This window comes from Trichoderma ghanense, assembly GCF_004382785.1.
Source record: "Trichoderma ghanense strain CCMA-1212 chromosome Unknown scaffold_3, whole genome shotgun sequence".
Taxonomy (NCBI): domain Eukaryota; kingdom Fungi; phylum Ascomycota; class Sordariomycetes; order Hypocreales; family Hypocreaceae; genus Trichoderma; species Trichoderma ghanense.
In genome coordinates, this window is record NW_027395666.1 from 1808833 (window position 1) to 1824864 (window position 16032).

Genomic DNA, 16032 nt, shown 5'->3' on the forward strand with positions numbered 1-16032 from the left:
ATTATCTCTGGATGAACTGCTCAAGTTGGACTGATTGGCAGCAGCTGATTCCTTTCGGGTCGCCCCGTGAGAAGTTGGTTCGGAGTTTGGGCAGGTGATGCCCTGCCATGAGATGGATGATGGACGGCTATACCTTCTTCAACTCCGAGTGCTATTTCTCATCTCGTCTCATGCAAATGCAGAGCCCACGCACAGCAGCCTCATCAACATCCACACACTGGCGGCCATCCCCATTCCCTCAACCCCATCATCCATATCATCCTCCTCCTCCTCCAACCAACACCCGACACCCTCGCTCCCCTCCTACAGGGATTCCCTCCCGAAAGCTCACACCCCCGCCAACCGCTAACCAAACCCATCAAATGGGCCCTAACCAGCTCGCTGGCAGCACTAGGCCCCAGTCGGCAATGACCCGTCAAAGACCGCAATCCCGACCCGACACTCAAACAACCAACTGCACTGCACCTCCCAATCCATCAAATCATCAGCCGCTGATGCGCTGTCTATCAAACATGCCAATCCAATGAAAACTACGAGTATCCTCCCCCTCCTCTCGTCAAGAGAAGCCCAGCCACTCTGGATATGACCCATTCAAAATCAGAAGGAAGGATATTCTCGTTTTTTAAAAACCCTGCATTGCTTGATTTGCAAAATGTTCCCGGATGGCCTTCTCCCAGTGCTGTGCATCCTAGACATCTGATTGAATCCGTACTGTACATGCACCTTGGCCAAGGGAATCCCGAGAGCCTTCCAGACTATGTACATAGGTAGATTTTTGTACCAAGGTAGATCGAGATGTAATGAGACAACTTTTCTGATGGGAAAATATCAGGCAAGCCGTAGCACCATTGTGAGCGATATCCCGCAACAATCGTATGTTTCGGCCCCAGGGCGAGGGACAGCTTCAGGCAAGCTTCTGCTGTAGCTCCTCTCCACGCTCATGGAACCTTCTAGAAGGATGATACGAGCACCAGCGCAACTTCCTAATATTCGCAACTCCAGATGCTGATGGGGCCAGGATGTCACAGCAGCCGCACGGCTACACAGTGTGCTTTAGTAGTTTAGATGAAATGGGAGTCGAATCGCTTTTTCAATACCTACGACTGATGAACAAGGCAAAACTACAATACAATGCAGAACCAACTTGCAGGCCGCTGAACTATGCTACAATGCCAGCCAAAATCATGAATAGCAGACCCTTTTGCTCCAAAAGGCCCCCCCAACCCCCAATTGATGGCCCTTCCGCTGTGGTTTTCCTTTCCTAAAAAGCCCAGACGCGACCCCGTTACTCCTTTTCGGTCCTTTGCCTTCCTCAGCAAATCGAGCTGCATATACCCTCTTGCACTGCATCTATTCCTGAGCATCCGGAATTTCCATGTCCATGCTCAGCTCCCTGCCCCCTTCGTTCCCCTGTGATCGTGGCCGTAGGATTGACGGTGGCCTAACTCGCTCTTGCATCTCGGGACCCTTAGTCGCCGCATCTTCTGCCTGGCTATCCTTGGGAATGGTGGGGTTTTGCACTTCACCCTCGTCCGCCGCCAATGTGTCTGGCGTCAGAGTCGCAGACTCAACCGTCTTCTGCGCCTGGTCCCGGTTAGGCAAGGGCGGTGGGATTCCATGACTGCCCAATGGTCCCTCAGCGCCGGAGACGCCAACGTATTCCTGTCTCTCGCCAGCCAGTTCCGTCAACTCCTGTTCCATTTGGTCGTCAAATACGGGCTCAAACGGATTCCGGTCATCGCTACCGATCGAGGCTCGATTAGTATCCATGGAATCCATGCTATCTCGATGCTTCCTCTTAGAAGGAGAGATTGGGTCTGGATGCCTCCTTTCGTCCCTGCTGTCAGGGGCGGGCCTCTTGAGCTCCTGGCGGAATGCCTTATTATCCGACCTGACAAACATGTTCAGAGCATCCGACAAGGGCGCGTTTGGAGTAGAGACTGCTTCCTCGGTGGCGTATACGAGCACCGGTACCTTCGTCTCATGCCAGATGTCTCTCAGGACCCTCTCAACTTCCACTTTCTAAAAAGAGGCAAGGGATGAGTGTTAGCAAGTTCTTGGCCACGTTTTGAAAAGAAAACACAAGCCGCGTACCTCTGATCTGACCGGCACGTCCTCGTTGGGACAGTACTCTAGCCGCCACCACTGATCGACTGCTGGTTTCGCATCTTCTGCCTCCGTAGACTCCGGCTGCAGACGCTGGCAAACATAAATCACATCTCTTTCGGTTGCCACGCCCCGCAGCTGATACTTCTTGCACGTCATTGGCTTTGGTCGGCCTTGTTTATCTGGATTTGTCAGGAGCCTTCCAAGAAAGCGTTGCTTGGCTTGAAGCTGCTCTAGCTGAGCACGGAGGTCTATAATGGCATATCAGTACACGATTCTGGTCGTCTTTTTCCTCGAAGAGTTCAATCTCCCTACCTTGTGTTCTTGCTTCCATATCGGAAAGTATCCGTTGTGTCAGTAAAAGCACGTCGCTGACCTGTCCAGAGAGTTTGACCTGCTCCTCTGTCATCTGACATGGGGCATCCCGGTAGTTGGGATACTTGCTCGTGTCGAATCCCGCAGCTTCCATGCCTTGAAAGCGCCCAGCGGTCTCGAGATATTCGGAAAACGCCTTCCATTGGTCTTCAACCTCGCGAATCATGTCCAGCTTGTTGAATGACAACTGATTCCAGTCATCCTGCCATTCCTGAAGGCGCCGCTCCTCCGTCGTCACACTATCGATGGCATTCCTCGTTTCTAGTATCGCCAAGGCTATCTTTCTAGCCTCCTCCTTGCGGCTGGCTAGATAACGCTCCGGGTATAGATGTGTGGGAATGTCGAACGAATCTTGAGGGCCGTGGTTACCGACCTTGATGACAAGAACCTCGCCCATTTTCCTAAAGGTGGCGATCTTGGCCTTTTCATCATCGTGCCACGCCAGTATGTCGCTCCACATCATATGATCAAAGGCTTCGTAAAGAGTCTTGATGTGGGCGTACTCGCCCCTCGAATGGTCAAAGCCCAGCACCCCAAACTTGGCCTCTTGGTGGACCACATCATCGTCCACATCGAGCAGGACCGCCTCTTGGTACAATGGTTGCAGCGCATCGCTCGTGTCTCCTAGCCTGGCATAAAACTGCTTCTCCATGCCAGCTTTTGGATCTGGAATCAGCTCTGCCAGCGTGCTGACCGTTGCATAGCTCCTCTCAGTCGAGTCAAGAAACGCCATGAGTCGATGTAGTTCCTCTTCAAAACTGGGCTTGACTACAAAGTCGTCGCCCTGTGCCGTTCCGTCGGAGTATACTTGGCGGAGAGCCTCCGGCGGTAAAATCTCCTGTCCATTCCACCACTCGCTGTTAAAGCCATAGGAATTCGCAGGAGAACCATATTGCAGGAGAATATTCCTTGCCAATGGGATTTGGTGAAGAATAGTCAGCAAACCACCCAAGCTGTGGAATCCCTCGGAGCTGGACCCCTGAATCAAGAAAGCTGGGCTTCCGGGATCTCGCTTTCTTTGAGAGGGTAACGGGGCGTTATTGAGCTGTGATCTGTTCTGTCCAGCGATGACCATAGCCCAGTTGCCCTGATCGTAGTCGGAGCGGTTCGCGGGGCCAAAGTACGGCGTTGAAGTCGACTGGTCGATGATGCCGGCCTCTTGTGGGGGAAGCGACAGCCCCGCTTCTTGTGCCGATTCGCGCAATGCTCGCTGCATATCCTCGTCCTCTTGAGAGTGGATGTTGTTTCCTCCTGCCAGCCATGTCAGAATACTCCAACCGGTTCAGAATAAGGTGGTTCAGAGCACTACCTGCTGTGTCCCCCGCAGTCCATTCAACCATCCTCCCAAGCGGGGATCTGTCGTTGGACCGCGAAGGGGGTCTTGACGGAGCTCCAGCAGCGTAACTAGGCGGCGGTGTCACTCCCTGTATGATATCGTTGCCGTTAAGCGATTCAATGTGGAATGCTGCCCAGAGCGTCAGCCATCAGATGTGTCCTCATCCATGGAATAGCGCGCCATTCATACAAACGCCAGCATTGTTGCTGTTCGCACCGTCTCTATCGGCAGAAAACATGGATTCGTTCCACACCGAGGTATACTTTTGCCGAAACTGCAATCTCCAAGTCAGTATTGTGCTGTTCGGCCATCGGATTGCAGGCGAGAGGGGGTGTGGTAGGGTCGCATACGCTTTCCGAGTTGTCAAAGTATTGCATAACGACGGTCTCGACGTTTCGGTTGTTATTCTACATCATGTTAGCTCCCGCAGCGAGCTTGCCACTGCAGTGTAGACATACCTTGAGCGCATTGATGACCATGGCGCGGTCGTCGATCGGGTTGAGGCCCGCAAAGTCGACGACCTGCGAGATGTCATCTTCGGAGGGCTCCGTGGAGGCCATGGTGACTGACGGCCGCTCGCAACTCTATGGGGGCAACGTCGAGATAGTTGGGGCAAGCAAAACGCTGCGCTAGATATGGAAGCCTTGGCTGCTGACTGAAATGGCCTGGATTCAAAGCCTGTCCCCGTCCCTCTGCTTCTCTCCCTCTCCGCCTCTCTCCTCTCGTTTGGCGGGACAGGATGGTGACGCCTAGCCCCAGAATCGTCGTCGTGCGCGGGCCAGAGACATGAACGAAGCTATCGAGGCTGGCGACCCAGGCGAGCAAAGGGAGGCAAGGGCGGGAAAAGCAAACCGAAGAGTGAAGAAGCGATGCCGGCAAGCTACGCAAGCTCCAGGTAGCTGTGGATGTTGGTGAGCTGGGTTTAGGTGCGGTAAGTTGCAGTGGTCATTTATTAGGTAAGGTCCTGCTGCGGGCACAACGTCAGTGAGAGGGACCGGAGTGACGCTTGAGCTGGGCGATAAGATAAGCGGCGGGGGGGAATGAGGGTTAGCCAGCTGGGCACTGCTGCAAAGCATACAGGTTACTGCATGAAATGTCCATTCTGATACTTACTAAAAAGCATGAGTCAAGAGGCAGCAGCTTTTCTGATCAAATGACTTGGCCTGTATGCTGGCGATGAATAAAGATGGGCATGTCTAAAGTACCTGATAAGCGGGCCGATTACCTTCGAGGTCCCTTGGGTAGCCGGATGCAAGTGAATCAACACTGGTCATCACAGCGTCACCTCTTCTGGTGCTCCGAGAGTTGGGTATTACTTGGTTCGACTCTTTCGGCCTCCCGGTCCTCAACTTGAAAGTAGATGGGAAGGTTGTCTGTTCATGTGCTTGGTGTATCAGCGCGTCTATACGCTTCTGTTCTTCTATGTAAATCTGGTTGCTCTCAGACTCGAGCTACAGTAAACGATGAAAACCCGCTAAGATGAGAGATGCAAGTGACGGCCGAAAATGCCAAAAGGAAAAGGGAGACGCAAAGCAGAGAAGAACAATAGACAGAAAACAAAAACCAATCCAGATCCTTCCGTGGTCCAAGAGTAGAGATGCCACGCCGTGACACCGAAACGTCTCCCAGGCCGTTCCACGCAAGGGTAGGAAAAAAAGCCGCCAAACGCCGTCCAACGGATACGCTAGAAAGGTGGGTAGGTAAGAGGATGCCGTCGAGGATGGGCGTGATTGCGACAGGCCGGTCGGGCCCCCTTTTGCTCATCCAAGGCTCGCTTGGCGCTTCAGCAGGCTAGGGGGACAAAGACGCCTCGGGGAACTCATTTGTCATCCTCATCCTCCTCTTCCTCTTCTTCTTCCTCGTCCTCAAAGTCCTCCATGTTCTCATCGCTATCGCTTCCGCCGAAATCCTCCTCCTCGTCCGACATGTTCCAAAAGTCTGAATCATCCTCGACCGGCTTCACAGGCGCTGGAGCCAGTTCGGCCATGGTAGGCATATGCGCGCCCTCCGGGATATGCTTCTGGGTCGCTGCCACCGTGGCCTTGGCCAGCGCGTTATACTCGGCGCGATTGTCGCGATACAGCACACTAGCGTCGACGTTGGCCGCTGAGTTGATCTCAGGATCGTCCAGTAACAGCAGGACAGATCGAAGAACCGACTCGACTCCGTGGAGGACGTTCCACCGCTCGCTCGCAAGTTCGCCGGACTGTTCGTCTTCGCCGGGCTTGTGGAGGATGGAGATGCAGAGGTTGCCGTCGGAATACACGTTGGGGTGGATGATGTTGGGTGTCAGAAACTTGAACGCCGGTGGCTGGTACGGGTAGTCGGACGGAAATCGCATCTCGGCCTAGGAACTCATGTCAGTCATGGGATGCGTCTTGTCAAAGTCCACGCTGCCTTTGAGATGGGGTGCGGGCCGTCTTACCTTGAGAAACGCTCCGTGCCAAACGCTGTCAGGGTTGACCACCCACAGACCGATCCTCCACTTGAGGAGATTGGCTTCGTCCGTCTGTTATCATCTTGTGAGCAAGAGAGATTCTGCCGTAAGGGAGATTCCGGTCGAGCCAGGAGTGCCTACTGTGATGTCTACCCACTTCTCCTTCTGAAGAGACTGTAGCTCCTGCATAAGACGCTTCTGGGCCATGATGTCGAATAATGTGTATTAACAATGATCTTCGATCTTTGTCTCGTATTCGTTCTTGTTCTTTGTTCTTCGCTGTTGCGCTCTTCTCAGCGCACGGAAGCTGCGGCGTCTGGCTGGGTAAGGTATCAACGAGGGCGACTCCAAGGGGCGAATGAACGGATGGCCGCAGTTCGAGACTCGATGTCGTCGTCCGAGATTAGGCGCTGGGCGCGAGGGGAGGCAGAGGGAGGGTGGGCAAGGGCGCGTAACCGTCGAGGTCCAAAGTGAGAAGTGAAAGTAGAGTGAGGCAAAGGATAGAGGGATGATAGACTCGAGAGAGCCGAGGAGGGTAGATCTGCTGGCTGAGGAATTTCCGAACCTCAGCCGAGCGCAGCAGAGATTGTGACGGCATCAGGTGGCTGCAGCAGGTGACGGCCGCAAGTCCCGGGCGGTGAAGCCTCTGGGAGGCGCCTGTGGGCGGCGGCTAGAGTTCCATGGATGTCGCATCGACCCCCGGACCCCCCCGGCCTGCAGGGGCTGTTGGCGCTTGCTTGGGGGGGTTCTGCGACCATCGTCACTGGCTGTGGAGGTTACTGCCAAGAAACGCTTCCGGCGCGCTGGATATCCGCGGTACTTGCTGGGCACCGACCGGCAGAAGTCAAGCCTGATTCAATGTCCGATATCGTACCTCACATCAATTGTGACCTCGAGTCTGGATGAACCTTGCGTCTGCAAGAGTGTTATTGCTTAGGTGTCGTCCTCTAGAAAGAATCAATCACTGGCCGGCATGCTAAGGTATTGATGCCCAATTGTCCGCCATCAAGGTACATGTACCTGTCCATCAATCTCAAGGGTCACCTCAAGGGTGTTTTGCCGCTAGAAGGATAATTCGACAGAGGCAATACAGCCAGCACTAGCACTACGGAGGAGCCCGAGAGCTGCTAACTGCAAGAATCAACGCCATCGATCTAGCATCAAGATCGGCTCCGTCATTTCTCACCCGTCATCAAGCCACCGAAAGAGACTGCAAAAGGATTTTTCAAGTGCAATTCGAGGAGGCAAGAGGGACGCTAGCGGCTATTCGATATGATTCCATTCAGCCGGGCTCGCTTCCAGCCGAGTCTCATGTGCTCATAGGTCGATACAGAGAATGAATTGCTTTAGCCTCAGCTCGTCAAATAGGTATATGGCGACGCACTTTCATGTAGGCAGACAGCTGTAATAAGAATTGGGCAGCGACCACAGCATCGCAGTCAAGAGACACTCTGTGCTTACTTATCACAGGGGAGGCGGTCGGCGATACCCTACGAGGACTGGGCAAAGTTAAGAATCACATACATCCATCTCCCTTGCATTAGTAGAGTGACTGCCAACGTGCACCAAGTACGGAGCTCCTTAGTCTATCCCTGTCCAATCGTGGCCGCCTGCAAACGGCATCAATCCAGCACATACATGGCATCATCAACATGAGCAAACCAACATACATCGCTCGAAACAAAGCCCATCCATGGTTCAGCCCCTCCTAGTCGCATCCATCATCACTCATCCTGATAAATCGTAGTACATGCAGGTGCCTGACCGGAAGTTGTACAAGAACGAGTGCTTCGAGCCATTCTTCTTCTCGTACTTGTACCTCCACGTGTCGAGCTGGTCATGGATTTCCCGCACGTTCTTCTTCTCCGAGGTACTCACGCTATGTTCAGCCTTGCGCCAGCTCTCAGGGTCCGACAGCTTCGTGTTCTGTACCAGCTCCATCAAGTGATCGCTGGTCTCAACAGCCAAGATAGGGCCTTCGAGGAACGAGTTCATCAATGAAGCTGCTGTGATTTGTGCTTGTTCCACCACTGTTCGTCGGTTAAACTTCTTGCTCTTGGTTTGAGCGACCAAGATTTTGACCTCCTGCTCATGCTCCCTCTCGCCTTGCGTTGCAGACTCGGGCGCACCGCGGAACTTGGCCGCGGCCTTGATATCTCGGTCTCGAATTTCGGGCTTCAGCCAAGAAATGAGCTGCGCCATGGGAAGGTCAACGTCCGGCACGTCCTTCTTCCCTACAGTCTTAATCTTGAGCATGGAGTCTTGCTTGATGATAATGATCCAAGAGTAGCTCTCGTCTCGGTGTTTCGACATCAGGTCTTCGGGAGACCTCGAGTCTCTGGCGAGTTCCGCACTGATGTCGTGCGACCAAAGCAACCGCAACACCTCGATGCCAGAGGAACGGAGGGTGGCGGGGTCAAAGCTTGCCACCAGTATATCGCACTACAATTTCCGGTGTCAGTCGGACATTCCAAATGTCTTACATGACGCAGTGGTCAACTTACTCGCTTGCTGCTGAATATACTGCTGACGTCCTCTTCACCTTTCCGCAGGAACGAATAGCCGCCAGATTTCGGCGTCTTCGCCAGCCTTTCCCACGCCAGGCTGAATCCGACGGCATGCCGCTTCTCAAATTGCCCTCCGATTTTCGGGCGCTGCTCGTTGATCAAGTGATCGTATCGGCCGCCCGCCGCGAAAACGTCCTTGGCTTTCTTGTCGTAGATGCACGAGAAGAGGATGCCACCGACATAGAAGGCTTCCTTGAGACTGTTGAGTGGATTGATGTAAATCTTGGTATCGATGCCCAGTCGCTTGGTATACTCGACTACTTCCTTGAGATGCGCTATTGTCGACGAGGCACGCTGATACATATCGCTGCCTTCAAAAATGAGCTTCAGCTTTGCAAAAGCCTTGTTTGGTGTGTCTGGGACATTATGTAGTTAGCAGTCTGTGTCGGTTGATTCCAGCCACGCGCGGTGGACTCGTACCTCGGAAATCGAATCGCTGAAGTTCGTCAATACTAGTAGCCGAGATGCCGACGGCAGGCGACCTGAGCTCCATCCGAATTTTCTGCCATGTATGGTTGTGAATGTTGAGTCTGGACAGGACATCTGCCGCTGCCCTTCTGGAGGAAGTCGGAATGCCGCAATATTCAAAGATTAGCTGCAGGATATCAGAATGCCCGATGTGGAAGCACATTTGTGATGCAGACAGTGATGGAAAGGTATGGAGAATCTCGTCCAAGACCTTCAAGACTTCGGCTTCCTTCAACGCGAGATCCAGTGTGTCCGTTGTCACAATGTCAAAGTCCACTTCGCCAAACATTTGAGGCTGTCCAGTGTCTTGCTTGTCTCTGAATACGCTGCCAAACGTAAAAGTCCGTTGCACTGGATGGGACTGAGAGTGCTTTGCCAACATTCGGGCGTGTCCCATGGTAAGGTCATAGGGAAGCTGGAGAACGGTGCCGTTTGAATCAAGAAGTCGTACGGCATTGTCAGCATAATGCGAAGACTTGGGATAGATGGATGTTCGTGTTGCCTCGAGAGCTCCGTGCCGGCGGAAAATGGCCACCAGCGCATTCTTAACGATGCTTTGGTTCAAGAGCTCGGCAGCGCTGGGCGTGACACCATTCATGTCCCATGCGAAATTCTTAGCTGCCTCCACAGGCCGAGCAAAGAGCGTTGAGAGCATTTTCTGATAGTACGGCGAGTTGGGGTCTGCCAGCCCTGCCAGGGTCCGCCTGATAGTCTCGCTTTCCATCTGGACGGGCAATTTGCCGCTTTTGAGGAGATCAGCGCTGGATGGCCGCTCCTTGGGGTTATGATTCACAAGCGAGAGAATAATCTCGGTCTGCGTCTTCTCGGCAGGTCTGAAGTCCGAGGGGAGGACAGGAACAGGGCGTCGAAGCTGTCCAAGGACATCGGCTTTTTGCATGCCCATCATTGGCATGTAGCACATTTCGAAGAAGATGATTCCAAGAGAGTACATCTGTGGGCATGTTAGCTTGAAGGAGATGTCTTGCAGGAAGCGGCAGTAACATACATCAACTTTGGTGCTATACATTCCGTTGGATGCGGACCTCACTTCTGGGGCAGAGTAGTAGGCAGTTCCGATGCTTCTGGTCATGTCGTCGGCCTCATAGCCGTTGGCAGTGGCTCGGTCCACGGAGAACTGGCCGCTGGTCGCCAGGCCAAAGTCGCCAATCTTGACATTGTCCACGCCATCGGCGCTGCTGGCAATGAAGATGTTCTCCGGCTTGAGATCTCGGTGCACAATACTCAGCGAATGGATGTGCGACAGGCCCTCTAGTATTTGTCTGAATAGCCGCCAAACTTCTGTGGTATTCTTGTAGAGCTTCCGCGAGATAAGATCTCTCAGGGTCTACCATCTAGAGTAAGTTCCCGTTCCTTAGCAATGAGTGTCAATTATACGTACCCGCTTCTCGCAGTACTCCATAGAGATGTAGAGAACAGTCCGATAGGACCGATGCATCCGAGTGCGCCGCTGGATGGCAGCTAATCTCTCTTTCTCTTGATGCCTGTCGCGATGCCCAGCAGAGTCCAGAATCGAGCTTCGATCATCGTCCTCTTCGTCATCGGATAAATCGTTTTCTTCCTCGTCTTCCTCGTCCTCGTCCGAATCATAGTCAAACTCTGCTGCGGCATTGGACGATATGAAATCAAGGCCACCAGTACTTGTAGCAAACTGGATGTCAATGCCAGCTGATTCGTTGCCCGTGTCCCGGGTATCCTCAGTATAGTCATCCGTTGATGTTTCACCCTCGGTATCTGTGGAATCGGGGATTTCTTCCACCCAAGTGTTGTAATACCGCACCACTGCGGGATGGCTAAGCTGCGAGAGCAGTCGAACTTCCTTGAGGATTTCCGTCAGGCTCGCCTGCGAACGCTGTGTGATCTTCTTGATGGCGTAGATCTGCCCATCCAGCTTTTTCCTGGCTTTGACGACCTCGCCGAACCCGCCTTTGCCGAGTCTTCCCTCCTCTACAAAGTCTTCCGTGTACCGAGAGACAGTCAAGGACCTATTCGTCATCGAATCTCTCCTGAGCCTCACGGGCAGAGCCTGCAGAGAATTGACAGACGGGCTGTGAGCCAGCATGGCAGAACTGTCTTCAAACAGAACGGGAGCGTCTGTCGCCAGAAATTCACTAGCACCAAGTTCGAAAGCCCTCGGTCTCTTCTGCCTATCGTCTTTGAAGAAACGACTGACCAGTTCCTGGAGGGGATGAGAGAGCATCACCGACTCCATCAGATTCTTGGGAGACGAGTACTTGCGAAGCACATCCAGACCAAACACCATCTGCACGAAGACGATTCCAAAGTCCCAGATGTCCGACTTGGATGTGTACTGCGGTTTGGTAGCCGCGGCAATCTCTGGTGGCAGCCAATATGCAGACTTTGCAGTAGCGAGCCCAGGGGGGCCTTGCTTCTTGGAGCTGAGGTTGAGAATCTCTCTCTGATAGGAAGCATCGGAGATTTTGGGTATAATCTCCCCAGTTGATTCCCTAAAGAGGAGAATGTTCCTCGAGTGAATGTCTTGGTGCGCAATGTTCTTATTGTGAAGGAAGTTGAGAGCATCCAGGAGATCCCTTGTCCAGGAGCGAACTTTTCCTATCTCGAGCTGGCCGGCCAACTCCAGCAATTCCTCCAGAGAGCCTCTCTCTGCCAGCGGGGTCAGGACCCTCACTGTCCATGCGTTGGCTGTAGGACGATCGGCAGCTACACCACTTTCCACTTTGAAATCAAGGATATCGACGAGATGTCGGTGATGGACCTTGTTGCCGATTTTTAGGTCCTGCAGCCGAGATTCCAGAGATTGCAGCTGCTTTTTGAACTCTTTTTGATCTTTGCCGTTTGAGCGCAGGACCACTTCCTTCAACGCCAACTGCTGGTTGCCTTGACCATGAGAGAGCACCGGACGAACCGTATACACGGTGCAAGCCTCTCCAGCGCGAGGATCAGATTTGCCTGTGACAGACCTGAACGTCAAAGCATTCCCCATGCGGTCATTCATAGTGCAGAACTGATCAAACTCGATCGTCTCACCGTTCGATACCGAGGATGAAGATGGCCGATGTGGACTTAGGCCATTTGAGCGGCGACTGAACCTCGACTCTCGCGCCTTCTGCTTCTGCCGCTGAAGCTCCTGTTGCAGTTCTTCGGCAGCAGCCTTCTCTTTCTCCTTCATTTCTTCTTCTTGCAGCTGCTTCTCCTTCTCCTTTTGCTCCTGTGCCAGCTTTGCCAAGGCAGCTTCATGTCTGTCCCGTTCTTCTTCCAGCGACGGCAGCTGTTTACCAGATGCCTTTGCTTGCGCAGCATCTTCAAGGATGTCCTGAATACCCTCGACAATCTTGTAAATCATTTCTTCTGCTTCCTTGGCAAAGATCTTGGGCTGCGTTTCCATGAACTTTTGAATCTTGAACGCAGTGACCTCGCGGAGGTATTGCTGGCCTTTGAGCGTCATGAGCGGCGGTGTCTTTGGATACGTCGCCGTCAGAGTAAAGCCGACAGTTACGGCAAGCTCTTCGTCGCTTGGAGCCTTGATCCGAATATCGAACGAAGGATCGGACTTCTAGAAGTGGGTGTAAGTCGACATGCGCCGGCACGGAGGAAGCACGCTTGGGGCGGAATACCTTCCAGGCGCTATGCGCCGCGGTGTGCTGGATGAAATCATCTCCGTAAATGGCCTCTAGGGCAAAAATCTCGTTCCTCTGGAGCTCCTCGTACTCAATCTTGGTTGTCGCATCCGCGCCGGCGGGCTTGAGGCCCGGAAAGCTTGAGTCATCCTTGGGGTTCTTGGGCGGCCCTGTCAGTATCCCGGGTGTTTTCCACGCCATGGTTGCGTGATACCTGGGTAAGAGCCACAGCAAAAGCCGTGACGCTTTACACGGAAGAGGCCATGATGGGCACGTGCGGTAGGGACGAGGGATAGTATAGCTGGTGTGGTGATGGAGGAGGAAAGATTCAGGTTTCCATGAGAAGGGGCCAGTATCGGCTGAATGAAGCTATCGATACCAGGTGGCGGGGCAGTTTCATCACCTGGTGCCTCGGGCTCTCAAGGGATTGATGGCTTCTAGCGCCTTGCTCCGCTAGGCATCCCCTGTGGCCCGGGTCAGCACGTACCAGCGCCAGCTGTCCAGGCCGCTAAATCCGTGCCCGTGCAGGGCTGAACCAGGCCTCGTCCAGTGGGCTACAGCGGCCGGCTGGCGATCGATCGCACTCCGCTGCGCTGGACGCCACTAGGCCTGTTTGTGTACGAGGGGGCCACTGAAGATGGGAGCTCGGAACCGTCTTGAGGCTTGCGACCGCACTGTGCTGCCAGATCGATAAGGGAAAAATAAGGTAGGTAGCATTTCGTCACTGGCCAAACACACCGATAGCGAAGTAAACAAAAACATATCGATCCTCCCCAGCCACCGAGCGTCGGTCGACCTGCAGACACGGCCAAGGTCCGGGAGTTCTGGCCTGCACACTCCTTTGAGAATACCTACAATTATACCCTCAGTTCTTCGCAAATTCTAGTCGAGAAGATACGTTCGTTACGCATTTCCGCCCAGGATGCTTGGCTGGATGCTGGGGCGCGGGGACCACGCGCCGGACGCGGTCGACGGCGGTAAGTGACGATACACGCATCTCCATTGATCACGATGGATCATGATGCGCGCATGGACGTGGTGATCGCAATCTGATGGCTTTCTGTCCTTCCTTCCGCCGATTAGATACGACGCTTCTCGATCAGCCAGACACTCCCGCTCCCGTCTTTGCAGCCAGATCCCTAAAGAGTGCGCTCTTCGGCACCCCTATTCGAGATGCACAGCGATTGTCGCGGGACAGGAAAGCAGCGAAGTCAACATCTGCAACAGCAGAGCATGGATTGGATACTCCATTGAAGCCACCGCCGCCGGGCATCCTGCTGACGCCTGGTACGGGAACGTCGAGACCGAAACGCGTGTCATTCAACCACGAGCTCGCTACAACCAAGACTATCTCGCCGAATAACGAGGGAGCTGCAGTCGGTAAGAGAACCCGCCTCTCCGACGTGCTCGAAAAGGCGAGGCGCAAAAGCACCACCAACGTATCCAAAACGATCACGCCCCATACTGTCAAGGACGAGTCGGAGGAGGACGACTGGGAGGAAGAGGAGCATGATGACCTTGGCGATTACGGCGCCAATGATGTAACTCTGGATCTGAACGAGCCACGGTCTCAATCTGGCATATATTGGAAAGAAGAGTTTGAAAAATACCATCGAGAAGCAAGAGCGGAGATGGAGAAGCTTCTGAAGTACAAGAAGCATCTCAAGTCTTACGCGGAAGAGAAAGATTTGGAAGCTATCCATCTGTCTCAGAAGCTCAAAGAGGAACAGGAAAAGGTCGCTGCGATGGAGAAGAAGCTTGCGGAGGCATCGAAACGGAAAGGCGAAACATACGAAATTCCGACAAGTCTCTCAGACACGAATGCCCTGGTGGCCCAACTTCGACGTAGGATCCGAGAACTGGAGGCAGGGGTGCCTGAGGAGCGCGAGGACGACGACGAGGCAAGAGAGTGGAGGCGGCTACAAGGAACGACGTCGCCCAACACGGCGAGAACTCTGCTCGAGACCCAGCGAGAACTGCGACGATCTCGAGCGCAGTTGAAGGAGCTGGACGCCTTGCGAGGCCAAGTATCCTCCCTCAAGGCTCAGCTGAAGGTTGCCGAACAACGCAAAGCTACGGATCACATTGCCAAGGACGATGCGAGTGATACGACAAAGATGAGGGAGCTCAAGGCGCAACTTCGGTTAGCAAAGGAAGAATCGGCGAGGAAGGACGCCGAAATCGCGCAGCTGAAACAAGACTTTGATCTCTTCCGAAAGGATAGTAATGCTCACGAAGCCGATACAAAGGCCGTCCTTGAACGCGCTCAAACCAAGATTTCGGATCTCAAAAAGGAAATCAAGACCTTGAAGAACAGGGACGCTGCGGACGAAGCTCGGTCGAAGGGCCGCAATCACACGTCAGGGAGCAGCAAGGTGCCAAGGGACAGCGAGGACGAGGATATCCTGCCAAGGCCGCCCGCGGTGGCAAACGGTGCGCGGAGGAGCATCGATGTGGCCGATCTTGAGCGGCCCCGGCATCTGCTCGAAGGGGGCAGCTCAAAGTCCCGGACGCTACGAGACAAGTACCAGACCGATGCGACACCGGGTCAGTCCCGAGCAACGGCAAAGTCGACCTCGGGCGACCGACTGAACACTGACAAGTCAAAATGGCCATTTCCAGCGCCCAAGCAGCTGAGAGATCGAGCCTCTGCCAGCGAGGCCGCGCCTGTTCTTTCGGGATCAGACGACACTGCCCCTCTCCCCAGTGTATCAACCGTCGCAAAGTCCACGGCTCAGAGCAAGAAATCGGCCTCAATGGAGGATGATACGGACATCCAAATTGACCTCTTGCAGGACCGCTTTGCTCGGCTCGGCGGCCCTGACACAGCTCAGGACAAGCTGAAGGACGTTTCCAAGGCGAACAACATGAAAGGTTTGTTGCCGCCTGAGCGACGAGCGGCTGCTCTAGCTCGGATCGAGAAGAGGATGGCCGAGAAGAGAGCGAAGCGACGAGACGGACTAGACAAGGAGAACGTCAGGCCGTAACGCGATTGGGGGATGTTTCATTAGGGAGCGTTCCATTTGGCTGAGCTTGGGTTTCTTTTTTTCAATTGTGTAATTTTGGGATCAGCGTTGGTGTTTAGGGAATGCGAGGCAGAGGGTGGCTATCAGCGTTATTTATTGT

At 53.9% G+C, this 16032-nt stretch overlaps 4 protein-coding genes across 4 annotated transcripts; 1 reads left to right on the forward strand and 3 right to left on the reverse strand.

Moving 5' to 3' along the window:
* Positions 1-1350: 1350 nt before the first annotated feature.
* On the reverse strand, positions 1351-4377 carry CCMA1212_003926 (uncharacterized protein; the record flags this gene model as incomplete). Its single annotated transcript, XM_073701254.1, has 7 exons — positions 1351-2022; positions 2095-2357; positions 2422-3732; positions 3791-3946; positions 4007-4091; positions 4168-4224; positions 4276-4377. The coding sequence occupies 7 exons, from the start codon at positions 4375-4377 to the stop codon at positions 1351-1353; spliced, it is 2646 nt and encodes an 881-aa protein (XP_073560763.1).
* A 1259-nt stretch (positions 4378-5636) lies between these two features.
* CCMA1212_003927 (Ubiquitin-conjugating enzyme E2-34 kDa) lies at positions 5637-6461 on the reverse strand (the record flags this gene model as incomplete). Its single annotated transcript, XM_073701255.1, has 3 exons — positions 5637-6164; positions 6243-6326; positions 6396-6461. The coding sequence occupies 3 exons, from the start codon at positions 6459-6461 to the stop codon at positions 5637-5639; spliced, it is 678 nt and encodes a 225-aa protein (XP_073560764.1).
* Positions 6462-7982: 1521 nt separating this feature from the next.
* Positions 7983-13120, reverse strand: CCMA1212_003928 (eIF-2-alpha kinase GCN2; the record flags this gene model as incomplete). Its single annotated transcript, XM_073701256.1, has 6 exons — positions 12904-13120; positions 10689-12842; positions 10296-10634; positions 9242-10241; positions 8759-9177; positions 7983-8696 (listed from the first exon to the last, which is right to left on the reverse strand). Exons 1-6 carry the CDS (start codon positions 13105-13107, stop codon positions 7983-7985), a joined length of 4830 nt encoding a protein of 1609 aa, XP_073560758.1. The 5' UTR covers positions 13108-13120.
* Positions 13121-13828: 708 nt separating this feature from the next.
* On the forward strand, positions 13829-15893 carry CCMA1212_003929 (uncharacterized protein; the record flags this gene model as incomplete). Its single annotated transcript, XM_073701257.1, has 2 exons — positions 13829-13883; positions 13990-15893. 2 exons carry the CDS (start codon positions 13829-13831, stop codon positions 15891-15893), a joined length of 1959 nt encoding a protein of 652 aa, XP_073560759.1.
* Between the last annotated feature and the right edge of the window lie 139 nt (positions 15894-16032).